The sequence below is a fragment of the Temnothorax americanus genome, unplaced genomic scaffold, assembly GCF_048541705.1.
Source record: "Temnothorax americanus isolate GAGA-0224 unplaced genomic scaffold, ASM4854170v1 Scaffold17, whole genome shotgun sequence".
Lineage (NCBI taxonomy): Eukaryota > Metazoa > Arthropoda > Insecta > Hymenoptera > Formicidae > Temnothorax > Temnothorax americanus.
In genome coordinates, this window is record NW_027509307.1 from 947,280 (window position 1) to 961,320 (window position 14,041).

The following is a 14,041-nucleotide window of genomic DNA, read 5'->3' on the forward strand; positions in this document are numbered from 1 at the left end:
GAGTTCCATCACCCGGCCGCGAACCGTTATCACGAGCGCGACTAATCTTGCGACGTCCTCCTCTTTTTTTTTCGGTGGCACGAACGGCCCGCCGCGTTCTCGAAGAGACGGATTTATATATTCGCGAAACGAATGAATTACCGTACGGTCGATCGCGTTTAATTGATAACGCCACGCTCTTTCGTATCAAGTGGTGCGCACGATTGTTACGCTCCGCGGAGATAAATCCACCGTTGCGAAAATCGTTATTGCCAGCCTATCGATCGCGCCACCCATCGTGGGCGCGCTTGCCCGAGAATCGCGCAGCGGATCTGTCCGGCGCGGCGCGGTGTCACTGCCGGCAAAAACTTATACCGATTCCTGCAAATCGCCCTGATGCCTGAAATCCTATACCGGGTCGAGAGTAACTTTAGATTTGTGTGCGCGCATTACGGGCAATTGAGAATTCAGCGTCTCCTTGCAATTAACGCGCAGCCCCGCCCGCGACGACGCGACGCTCGAAATTACATGCGTGTGCGCGTGTATCAGTTTCACGCGAGTGTGTCACCGCGCGCACTTTGCTCCCCCCCGTCTTACATTGACTTATCCGATCTTGTACACGGGCGTAACACGCGATTCTCATTTCCGTTTCCGCGCGCCAAGATAGTTAATTGAGCACACAAGCGAGCCGTAAATTTACCGGCGAAACATTACGAGCGATATATTAGTCGTCTCGTTTCGATGAAAACGGAATTATGGAAATTACATGCGCGAAATCGAACACCAATCTCCTTGACGAACTTACATTTAACTGGGAACTGTCAGTGTCCAAAACTAGGCGTATACATAAATCCAAAACCGTCCATCTGCAAATGCTGTTTATCACTGATTAAATCATACGGGAAAATCGAGATCGCCGCGCTGCATCGGCGATTAGAATCGCTATTGTGAATTCCGTTTCTGTTCGAAGGCGTGTGCGCGCGCGCACGCGCGCGCGAGTTCGCGTAATATTGAAAGAGATAGGTCACAACGTTTCTACGGTTCCCTTCATCGGAAAAACGCAGAACGATAAAGTGATTTCCCGAGACTTTCACCAGCGGAAAAACGCCGGCCGAGCTTCGCAGTCAGATTAGCCGCATTCGTCATGCGGTGTACAAATAAATACGTGACTCCTCTTTCTCTCTCTCTCCGTCGCGTCGGCCAGTTTATTGCATTTACCGGCCGTGCGCGCGCAAAAAAAAAAAAAAAAAGGAGAGATTTCATGAACCACGATTCGGCGCATCTCCGCGCGAAGTGCGAGCGCAAATAGCGCAATTTAATTTTTTAGCAAAAACGCGATCCCCCCCTCTTACTTTATTTTATGTATCTCCTTCTGTGGGTATCTCTTTACGTGGTAAATTACAGCGCGCAGAAAAAAAGTGGCCAACGGCGATTTACTTGCGCTTCACCTCGGGATTAATTGCACAGCAATTCACCGTGTGAGAGGGAGTAGATAACTTCCTCGTTTTTAACGAGGGCGCGTATCAAACAACAGATATCGCGCCTCGCGCTCTCACATAAATTTGTATCGCTTACTCGTACATGTTCCCGTATTTCGTCCTGTATTCCCCTCCCTCCCGCTCGGCTTCGTCCGTCGTAGAGCACTTCTCCTCTCCCGCGATTGATACTTTCATTCTTGATATGATGTAAAAAAATCAATAATCTTTCTGCCAAGTGAAATAATTTACCGGTGCATACGTGACTCCCAACGATGGAAACAGATCACGGCCGAGCGAGGGAAATAATTGAAAAGTTTCGTGCGATACCGCGCTAAATTCTTGATTTACGATACGGGAAGTCTCTCTTTCATATAATCATAGAAAAAAATGTGATTATACATCATAATAATTTAAAGTGCACGTAATAAAATTGGTTACTATGAGAGTTGAAGTGCTTTTCTTAAAAACAATATGGATAATTTTAGAAAGTAAATCGATAAGAGCTTTATTTCTCAGTTAATTTTAAATGAACTGTCACACAGAGAAGAGTTGCAAGCTGAGTCATAAATATTTACGAAATTTCTTTTTTAACAATTAAAGTAATTTAAATCGACCTGACTGGCAATATATATAACGTCTTTCCGATATGAACATTGAAAAACTGTAAGCCAACTTGGTTTGTCGGATTCACACAGCACTTTTTTCAGATCAATATCGAAACATTATTAATTTTGACCATGGTTTTGGTCAGTTGATGTAATTTCTAAATTAAATACTTTAATTGTTATTCTATATACTGGCGAAAAAAATTTATTATTCTGTTTCTTTTTTAAGCTCAAAGATATATAACGCAAATAATATGTTTTTAAAAGCTAATTTTAAAAGTAGAAATGTTATTTCCTTCTTTCGGCAAAAATACCGTCTACATATTCACCAAAGTGCATCCTATATTCCTGAACATTGTGTGTAACTGCATTACGATGGGAAACATATTACTACATCTCTATGTTAGAAACTGCGATAATCAATTTAGACTCGCTGCTACGCGATGTTTAGCGTAATAAGAAGATTTCCGAACTATCGTCTTTGTGAAAAATATATCAAAATGGACTTATCTCTCGCTCGCAGCGAACCCTTCAATTACCGCGACGTCTATAGTTTGCGACCCCTCGGGGCCAATGTTCGTCAATCTAACAGGGTTACTCTCGCGCAGCGGTAGAAAGTTTTGATGCAAAGTTGCCAGTACAGGCTGACGCGGGATACTCCCATTCGCCGTGACAATGTAATTTCGTTATCGTTTCAATTGGTTTCTCAGCAGGAGGTTGTTGTTTAAACGTGCAATTACGTAGGAATCGGTTCTCGAAAGTACAGCGGGGTCGCATCTATCCTTCCTTCCCTCTCCTTCCCGCTTTGAAAATTTTATCGAGGGACGACTGAGAGCAAATGGTTTTGTACCGTCATAAACAGCGACGTGTTCACAGTAGCTTTACCAATATTCCATTACCAATATTCTGCAATATTCGTTTTTAAATACCGCGTCTGTGTACAAAAATGACTCGCTCTTTTCTGTATTAATTATTATGTATTCTGCATTGATTACAATATCTCTGGTACTTGTATAAAATTTTACTAATATTTATTTCACGACTAAAATTTGTTTTCAAAAAATAAAATAATTCTATCGATAGGGGGTTTTGACACGAGTAATATTTAAATTAACTTAAATTAACAACTTTCGAGGCGCAGCTTCGGCATCACAAGTACGGCACGTCGCGCGGCGATGCGCTAAATTGCACTGCATTATACGCCGCTAACGGTGCCGTAATGTATTACGCATTGTCAACACTAGAACGCATCACCGTTACGCTACATTATCGTGCATATGTATCCGAGATGGAATTTTCGTGCCTTATTAATCTGTTAATTGTATAAAGGAAATGTAGAAAGATATCTTACGTAATTAATAAAAACAGCGACGGCAATCGATTCAAAGCTGTGTCTTTAAACGCGACGCGTTTGAACATCTTATTTCTGTATCGTGCAAAAATATGAGATACTCCCTCTTTTCGGTGCGACATCTTCTTACCTTTCGCGTATTGAAAATATCTCGTTTTTTGAAAAAGGAGAAACATAACTCAGCTCCCCCCGGAAAATACATCTATTACGTGCTCGTTTTCCCGACCTGCGCACGAGTTAACGCCTCGCGCCTGCCATCGCTGTATAATTGAAGTAACGCACACTCGACGCGACACTTGGAGCAACACGTTCCTGAAGTATCGCGCGCACAAAGAACCCGCCAGCGCTTTGAGAAGTCGCAAAGCGACGTCGATGATTAAGGATTCTCTTTCCGTAATTAGCGGATGCGGATGCGGAAACGAGACCGGCGTATATCTCCGGGTGTCCCCGTGTGCGATTAACGCGACGATATATATGCGTACCATGGATTCGAGGAAGCGCACACCCAGCGACTTGGGATCCCTCCAAGGAGCTCCGCCAGGACCAGGCCGTCCCCACGGCGAAGGATGCACCAGCTAAGCACACGGCCCCATATTAAACAGTTTCCAAGGCTTATTGCTTCCTCTACCCCTACGTGTGCGTACGCGTTACGGGATCGTCGTCGCGTGATACTGGAACACGTGCTCGGCGTCTATTCGCGCGCCCGCGCGCTTATCCTCGATTCCCCCGTGCACTATACTCGCGCCGTCATCGCGTCCCAAACGCGAAGGGGGATGCGAGGAAACTCACCGCGCTCACGTTAGAACCTCATCTGCATCCGATTAGCGGTCGCAGCCTAATTTCTACAACCGGCACGTAATCCCGAAAATTACACCGCGCAGCGAGGAACGGAGGAGCGGCGATCATACGATGCAGCTATACTGCGCCAATTTCGCGAATCCTTTTCGTCTCCTCGTCGGTACGTGGAATGACCGTGGGATCGATTGTTCCCAGCCTGTTTCCGCGTAAACCGTTTCAACTTGGATGAAACAATAATGCGAGTAGATATTTTATAAGTCCTCGTCTTCTCGAACTCCGCTTCGATTAAGCTTGAATAGAACAAGTCGGTTTATTATTTAATCTGCTTAGATGTGAGCAAATCGGTTTAGTCCAACTAACTAACAACGTTGATTTTTGTCGTAATATATGAAGCGCGCATTATGAAAATTGAAGTGGCGAAATAACATATTTATGCACATATCACACGCTTGTGAATTTTGCGACGTGTCCGCATTTTAGAAAAATGTACCCCGAAATTCTCTACCGTCGCGTTAGAAAAAGAAGCGAAAAACGAAAAGGAGAGAAACCCTTAAAGCATTCAAAGCTATCCTATTTCATAGCTCGGGAAAAAATTCGACATGCGTCCTGGTTTTTTCGTTCAAATAGAGAGACCATTTTTACACGACGCCGGACGGTGTCGTTAAAACGTTTCCTTTTCGCGATTCTATATGGGTGCGTCAAAAATTTCACATAGCGGACCCGTAGGCAGGGGAGAATCGACTTTGTGGAAGTAGCGTTTCTAGTTCTACGTGATCGGAGAAATCGACTATACGTCTCGAGTTGGAGCGGATACGACGTGTTCGGCCCCGACGGCACAGCCGCTCTCTCGAAATTATTGCCACGAGAAAAATGCCTCGTGTCCAACATACAAGGAAAGTCCATTACGAGATTTCTCGTATTTGCTGGCATGACGAGTCGATACCATGTTCGACAATAAAGCTCAACTCATTTGGGTATAGCTGCGACCCTCCACAAGTGAAAGAATCAACCTCTGCACCCTCTTCCGGATTCGTCTGTCCCGCAAAATCTCGCACAATTACAGGCGTCTCTTTTGGTAATTAATGAAAAAAAGTAATGAAAATATTTACAATGTATATATTAAAGTTAAAAATCTTTTAATATATTTTTTTTTAATTAAAAAATTATCTTTCAATGATGTTTTCTTTATAGAATACCAGAAAAAAGTATAATTCAAATTTTCATTACTCTAAAATGTTTTTTATTCTATTTTACTAAAATAACTACAAAAATCTCGACAAAAATATATATAGAATTTAATCGAATAGAGAAGTTCGTTTGTAGAATAAATTTTAATTTTTATAAAAACAAACATGCAAAAATCAATTAATTAATATCACGTTTTATTTAACCCGCGCGGATTAAAATTACTGCACGATCAAAATTTCTCTTATTTTCTTGTCGTCTCCCGCAACCTCAAATAGCAGTTGGTGAAAAAGCTCTTATATTGACAAATTTAAAATTATATCACTCGAAATAACAACCTTTGACCCACCTCTGCTACGGCAAGCAATTTCCAGCTACAGTTAGCAGTTTCCAGTTTTCTATATAAAGCGAGATCTGCTAAACTTCACGCGTCATCGCGTGTCCCGCATCACATGATGACATTGCAATACAAACTTCATGTCTGCGGTATCGGAAAGGTATCGTGTGTATACGAGGTCAGATGAGATATTAATGAGAACTTACGCTGACGAGGCGACAGCGATATCGTCGCGTTTGATCGACACACGCACGCGAGGACGATAAAATCGCGGATTCACTCGTGGGGGTGAGTATCATGCTAATTACCGATTTGCAATTGCGCATATAGTCAGTGTAAACGTAGTTATTTTAATTTTGCTATAAACTTATCTGTAACTTCTAAAACCAAAAAAACGGAAACTCACTCACGCGAACACTTTTATAATTTTTGATTACTGACTCCAGTTACTGATTATACGTATGTAAACAATTGTTTCATTTATTTGCATTATGGATAATATGCTCCGAAACTTTTCGTCAAGAACTTTCGGAATAGCTAACACGGCCGATAATTATTCGTATTGTGTAAAACAATTCGAATCAATTAAGAAAGATTTACGTTTAACGTCTTGTTCTTTTTTGTTCTCAGATAATAACGCTTCGTTTAAAGACGAAGAAATTTATTTAATCCATGCAAGCTAAAACTAATCCTCTGAGAGTTAGGTCGTGTCGGTGCAGTCGACCCTTAACGTTGATTACGAACGGATCGAATCAACATCGGGCGTGTTCTTCTTTCCCTTATCCTATTTCTCCAACGTAGAAATCGGAATCCCCCTACGTGCTGCCTTTGCAATATTCGGTGCAGTAATATAGGCGACTTCCGGAGCTATTATGCTATTCCAAGCGCGACGTCTGCCAGACGGTTCGTGTCGTCGAGAATCAGGAGTAGTCGTATGTCGTAATTTGCCTTTGTATGAAATTTTATGGGAGAGCAAGGAGCTGATGCCGTTTGAAGCGATGAATTTCGCATACTGGCGATATTGCGCGGTTATAACGATCGCACAAGCGCACAAAGATGCAAATCTAATTGGCGATGCACACGCAAGCAAGCGAAAATTTTCTCCAGATGTGCGAGAATGCATGCGTTTAAAACAATTTTTTTTTTTTTTTAACAACTGCGACTATAACTAATCAGCTAGAACAGATCGCTGCCATTGTTTGTATTTGTTATACGCCCAGAATAGAGCAAATATTCTTGCTCTTTATACTAAAAGTTAAGTGTCTCGAAATATATGAATATAAGTATTAAGTGCATTTATGTATATGTTCAAAAGCATAATCGCATGGCATTTAAAGTATTTTAAAGCAAATTCGCATACAGCAAATGTCATGGAAAACATATAAATAGTAAAATATGTTTTGTCGCTTCAATAAAAATGCGGTTCGTGACTACATTCGTGACCTAGTTTTGTATGCGCCAAACATTAATGACAACTTCTAAGGTTTGCTGGAGATATAAAAAAGTAGCGAGCACACTTAATATATGCGACAAATGCACATACAAATTGTATTACCACTATATTCCTTCGACCTTCTGATATAAAAAGGATATTCAAAAATGAAATACATTAAACATTTAAATAGTCGCTAAAAAAGTATAAAAGTATTTTATGCATTTGTCCCATATGCGTTCTCATTTTTTTTATCTTAATGTATGTTTAAGAAATCAGAAAAAAAATGTGTGTATTCTTTCTCTCTTTGATGAATTATGCCGAGTAAAAAATTACGTACGTTCGTATACGTATTTATGTCGCGGTAAAGAAAACGTATGGAAATTTGTATGGAAATACGAAGCTCGTTTAATCAAAACAACAAGGGAGGTGAATTCCATGGACATTTTTACTCCATAGTGCCAGAGATTAATTCTGTCTATATCTACATGTCCATCTACGGAATATATTAACGTATCATATAAAGGAGCATTTATTTTCAAGATATCAATTAAAAAATCATAAAGAGTATAATCTCAGAATAAAATTAAATTCTTTATAAGCTATCTCAATTTCTTTACAAAAAATTCAATTTCGTGAAATTTTATAAAATTGTGACTAAAATATAAAAATAAATAAAATAAACGAATAAGACTAAATTAAATTTAAAATGTACATTAAACGACAAACGTTAAATATTTAATAAAGGATTTAAAAGATAAAATGCATGTAGATTTATAAAAAGACAATAAAATGTTATTATATAATTTTGTGGCTAGAAACTCATCACTCGTAAAAGAAGTCGAGATTGGGATTTATAATATTGTATATAAGTCTTAATAAATCTTTATATACAGTCTGTAATACACATAAGATGCGAACAAGATGGATAAAGATTCACAATACTATACATAAGTAAAAGTAAACATGCAAAATTTAATTCTAGCAGATGTATCATCATCTGTCTCTGGCTGAGAAAGAGAGAATAAATTTAATTACATAATCCCAAAATTTATCATTTGATGCATTAATCATCCTGCGTATGACTGCATTAAGCTTTTATCCGGATGATGAATATCGAAAATATCAAGAAAACAACAAGAAAAAATCTCGCCGCGCCTTCAGAGAATTGCACAGTTATCATTACTTACACGAGTGCGAGATAGATAATATAATGCAATTGTATTGTACTATTTGGAGAGAATGCTCCGCAACTCTCGAGAAAGGTTTCCTACATTTATTAAACAGGCCATGCCTTACTCACAGACCTATTATACCGCCAATTAATTTGAACAATGAAGAATTTAGTTTAATTATTATAAACATTGTTAAAATATTAATAAATGTTTTTAGAAAAAAAGTAAACTATTTTATATTCTAGAAAAAAAAATTAGAGCAAAATCCACATTTTACACAACAGTGCTTTACTGAAATAATGATATGTTCAATTGTACATAATGCATACACAATTTGTTAGTAAAATCTACAGGACCGGCCCCTTTTTTAAACGACCTTTTTAGTTTTAATGCTAGAACATTTTGTCCTTGTCAGTGGGTTGAACTACGAAAAAAACGGCGCCACTCCAGCGTCTAATATTAGGCTTCCGGTCCCGAAGAAATTAATTATCGCAAAGAGTCACGAAATTGTTGATACTTCTAACAAAAATAAATCGATAAAGTGAGACATCGCCATGGACGATCCTTTAAATGTCAGACAGAATATTCTAATGTCTGTACCAACAGGATGTTGTATTACCAGTAGTACTGCCTGAAAGCTTTACACGGCACACAACGTTGCGTGATATTGCTTCCCGGCTCTTGTGTTTTTATACATGGCCACACGTGTTTATACATGTACACCGCGCGTACGGATTTAATAACTCGATTTGTACGTGAACTCTGTTGTTCGGCGCGCGCAATCAAAACGCGTACGCTTATTATTAAACTTGAATGATCTTCGTAGTCCCGTACTAAACCCCATAATAATTTTCTTATAGCAAGAAATAGCAAGTTCGTGCATTTTTCGTGTATATTTGATTGATTCAAATGTTGCATTGCAAAGTGAGATCTTCCTTCTCTTTTTCATAATTACATCGCGATTTTCTTGCAACATCCCAAATCGCATATCGAAATAGGTCCGCGGAAACTTTTCATTCGCATATACGACATTCATTCGTTTACGACAGTATGACGGCCGGCCACTTCAACTTCAAGTTCTCTCGCGAGTTATTCAACTCTCATTTGCCCCAGGAAATTATCGGCTCGGGAACACCGATGCGCGGAAGCATTAAAAACGCGACGACAAATCTTATTCGCGCGGGTAACGCCGTTTTCGCGTGCATCAGCGTGACGACGTGCGTAAGCGAGCCCGAAAGTTTTCAGAGACGAGTAACGTGCATGCGATCGTGCCGGCCAGGTCGGATTTACGGGGACGAAAGTTTCGCGACGAGGGTGCGAGCGAAAAGAAAAATGACAGCTACGGACTTCTCTAGTTTTACCTGACCGAAACTGTGATATCCCGGCGGCTCGAGCGGCTCCAGAGGCACGTTTTTCTTTCTCAGAGTGGCCGCGCAGGGCGCGCCGCCACCTGGTTTACCCCACGGCGAGTAATTGGCCAGAATTTCCTGTAGCTGCAAGGGAAAAAAAGAAATTAGGAATCTAATTTCTAATTACGTAAAGTCCGTCGCGGCTGAACTACGCGAACGTCAGCCGGCGCGACTGCAGTTACCATCTTGCGCGGTAATCACGCATTTCGCGTGTCTGCTGAATTTTTCCGTTGCGCGAATATAAGCTGCAATAAAACGAAGAATTTCTTTAAATTAAATTCTTACTAGTTCTCAGGAAATTCGTTTAAATGCGCGATAGGTTACCGCGTGTGACCGGTATACGTGAAATAAACTGCTATCGCGCTCGTAATAGATCCGAAATGCAGCGTCTAGCACGACGCGCGACGCCACAAATTAAAGACAGCTTCCGCGCTTGGAAGGGAAGTCGTTCGAGGTTTAACTTAGAAGCGTTTAGCGTCGGTGTGCGATCATACGGAGAACCCTGCGGGCAGATAGGATTAACCCTGAGCGTATCAACCCTTCCCGGCAGCATTGCTAACGCACTTGCATTCGACCGCGTGCACTTGCACCAGACCGCGGCCGCACCAGATTCCCGAGTAATAAGAGGGATGGGACCGCGAATAATCCCTCGGCCTGTCTTTATTAGCATACCGGTTACACGATAAATTCCGACCGCCACCTCCCCCTCCCTCCGTAATGCAGCAAATACAATTTAATACGGTCGACGTGTAGCATTAACGATACGAAATAATCACCGAAGCAATAATTACGCTGGGATTTTCATCGGCATAATTTCGACATGTATTTTGAGTGATTGAAACGGCGAACAAAGTGTACGCGACAGGTATTACGGTGAACTGGATACTCCCGTGCGCATATACATATATTCATATATATGTATATGCGCTCGTGTACGCGTATATGCATTTTTACAATATATTCCGCGCGGATTGTTATTTTCACAGGGGGATGGTAATAAATGTAACGAGCGCGTGTTCTGCAAATATTTAGGACCGCCCCGGTGATGATTGCGCATCATCATTATGCTGCATCAATACCAAAATAAAATGAGAGAGAATAAAAACGTGAGATTTTAAACGCCGGATATAATTGACGTATAAAACATAAAAAAATTATCCGAAAGAAATAATCCGGAAATGTTAGTTTTACAAGTTACCTCTACGGAATTGAAGAAAATCAAATATTGATAAAACGATTTGAAGGGGGCGTAATTTATAAATTATCCCGAACTCGATCGCGCTTGTAGATTTTCCAGGAGTCTGCGTGGACGCTTCCCTGAACATTCAACGTAATGCATCAGTTTTATTTCTAATTACAGTTTGCGCCGGCGATCAGTTCGTAGATTACTATTAACGCGACCCCAACACTTAACAAGCGCTGTGCAGCGTTTGTTATAAGTTTGTAACGAGCACGCGGAACGAGACATGCAGTTTGTGTAAAGGAGAGACCGTGATAGATTATTGGGTTATCTTTCGCGGCTTGTTTCTTAAGACAGTTAGAGACGGAGATTATGCAAATCCACTTTAATGGGATGGCTTTATTACCGTTCGCTCGCACGTAATTTTCCGCTCTCCGAATTCAACGACACGCCCCGTGAAACGTAGAAATAAACGCAACTGGGTCAGACACGTACTGGAATTACAGCGACATTTTCAAAACACGTCTATAATGGGAATAAGCGAAAAGGTCACTTGATTTATTTGATATATCTGTCATAATTCAGTATTCTCAATTTTCCATTTTAGAAGTATTATTCTCAACGAGTAATATTGATCTCATTTCAAGTGTCCGAGTGTCCCCATTTGCTGCTAATTCTTTTATTTGCTTGAATGTTAGTCTAGACTAAATATAATTTATTTATGAACAAATTATAAATATTTGTACCATTTATCCCGTGATATGATATCAGAAAAATACATGATTTCGAATTTTCAATCGTCCCCGAATTCAAAGTGACGCTGTTGAATTTTAATGTCTCCGACCGTTTGCAGACCCTGGCGAAGGATTAATTTCCAAAGAGAGAGAGAGAGAGAGAGAGAGAGAGAGAGAGTCCGCGCCCGTTTTCGCCCTAATGACGTTCCAGTTCAACGAATATATCCCGAGGCCGTATCTCTCGCAGTAGACCCTTATCCGATCGGTAACAATAGCAAGGCGAGACAATGACGTTAAGGGGGAGGTCGAGGCCGTAGGGCAAGTAGTATAAACGGCAGCAACGTGGCCAAACCAGAAACGCCCATTTGTGTGACACATACTTCACGTTGCTCGCGGTGCTTTTGACGTTGCAGCTCCTCCTTCCGTCGCCTCCATAACGCCGTGCCCTCCTGAACAACACGGCGCTCGCGCTTTCTCCTCGCGTCTTCTTCGACTTCCGGCTCGTACGTTGTCTCAGGAACTTCCTGCGCCATTTACGTATATCCTATCCCGGCCTCCCGACGGGCGGGGGGGAAGGGAAAGAGAAACAAAGGATCGTACAGCGCGGCTGTATCCCGACGATATCCCGACGCAGCGTGACGCGTATACTCTTCAGGCATGCCAGCTTCGAATATCGAATGCCAAAATAGGGCCAGGAGCGACTTGGTACAAGTCGCATGCCGCAGCACGTGGTTCTGTCATCATTCGTTATCGATTTAACAGAATATCGCTCTTCTCGCGGGAGATACAATGCCGTTGTACGTAGTTGACGGTGTAATAGGTGTGCCGATGCCAGGACACCGCGCTGTAATCGAGACATCCGGGTTTTATATATCGTTTCTCGATATAAAAAACGAGTCGTGCAAATCCACCCCCTGCACGAAGCCCCCGAAGCTTTGTTCATTCATTCGAACGCTTGAGCTACGATTTAATTCCACGTGTCCCGACACTGCAAACCCGGCGTGCACGAAACAATTGCGTAATTGGATTAGGATGCCGACATTTAAATTACGAGCATTGCGCTATATTTCATGTTTCTCGCGGCACTTTTCCGCATGCGACGGTATGCCTACGCGTTTTGAGATTTATTTTTATTATTTAGAAAAGAGAGGAGAGAAATGTGTGTAGGAAGATGTGTAGAACATGCGATTGAAAAGCGCAGGCTTATTGAATTCGACCGCTATAAATAATGGCGTCGCCGACTTTATATTCCGATCACGTTTAATAAATCACTTTTATCTGTCGCGCGAAAACAACTGTTATATAACTTCTATTGTATATTTTATTGCTTTGTCGTGCATCAGATTGGTATCTACACTGTAACAAAGTATTTTGTATTTCCTCATGCTTCTGTATTTTTTTAAATAAGACGTCATCCCCTAGAATTTCGTCATGTGTCATGAAAACTGAAGAAACTTAATCAACCATAAGATTAAATCATAACGATTAGCCGTCTGCAAAAATACTAAAATCTTAAAATGCTGAAAGCTTCGATCAATATTCATACACAATATATTCGTGCTTTATTGTTAATCTAATTACATTATTATTTTAGATTAATAAATATTGAGTTACACATACACTGTGGTCAGGCTATAATTGTACGCATAATATGACATATAAAATAAGGTTTGTGAAATATAAACATTTTCAAATAAGAAAGATATAATTTCTCGAAGAAAGTCATCCGTATTCTATATTATTAAACAGAATGCTTCAAAAGAAATATCTAATATTTTGCCATTATAATTAGAACTATATTCATCAGCTTGTCTAGTTTTTAGCACTTAGAGAAGACATAGTTTTTTTTCTTAAATCACGAAAATTTCGCTCTAAAATATATGTTTAACACATAACCAGATGTATAACTTCGAGATGTTATAACGTCTCATAATTTTGTACGAATAGAATTTTGTAGAATGTTATTGAATTAAGTAAAAATAGTAGATTTATAGGTTTTTGTGGTCTGATTACGAATCTGAGATTAAAATTATGAAATTTAAAAAGCGGGTTCAATATGACGACCATTAAGTAGATCAAGTATAATTTTTGCATCGATTTATATTAGACTTAGTATTTATAGGTTTTTCAAATAATTATGAACCTGAGATCCAAGTTACAAAATTTAAAATAAAAGATCTATTGATCTAAATATAAGCAATAAATATAGCCTAAATTTATATTTAGCAAAATGTGAGTTTTTACTTCTTTTTATGTAAAATACAAAAAAGTTCTGATACAGCTGACTATAAATATTCGAAAATTATTTTTAGTTGCTTAAAATCCAGTTTGAATAGATATTCAATGATCTAGCTGGGTACTTGTGTATACAGAATGGA

General features: G+C 40.1%; 1 protein-coding gene across 2 annotated transcripts in view; it reads right to left on the minus strand.

Annotated features, from left to right (window-relative positions):
- LOC143895790 (uncharacterized) overlaps positions 1–14,041 on the minus strand; it is a 32,065-nt gene that overhangs the window by 13,404 nt on the left and 4,620 nt on the right. Inside the window, exons 5-7 of one of the 2 annotated variants that reach the window (XM_077403137.1) lie at positions 12,044–12,507; positions 9,702–9,833; positions 3,896–3,988 (exon numbers count right to left, since the gene is read on the minus strand). In XM_077403137.1, the coding sequence (XP_077259263.1) occupies positions 3,896–3,988; positions 9,702–9,833; positions 12,044–12,196 (378 nt within the window). In that variant the 5' untranslated portion in view covers positions 12,197–12,507. The remainder of the gene's footprint in view (positions 1–3,895; positions 3,989–9,701; positions 9,834–12,043; positions 12,508–14,041) is intronic. The other variant, XM_077403138.1, reaches the window with a different exon arrangement.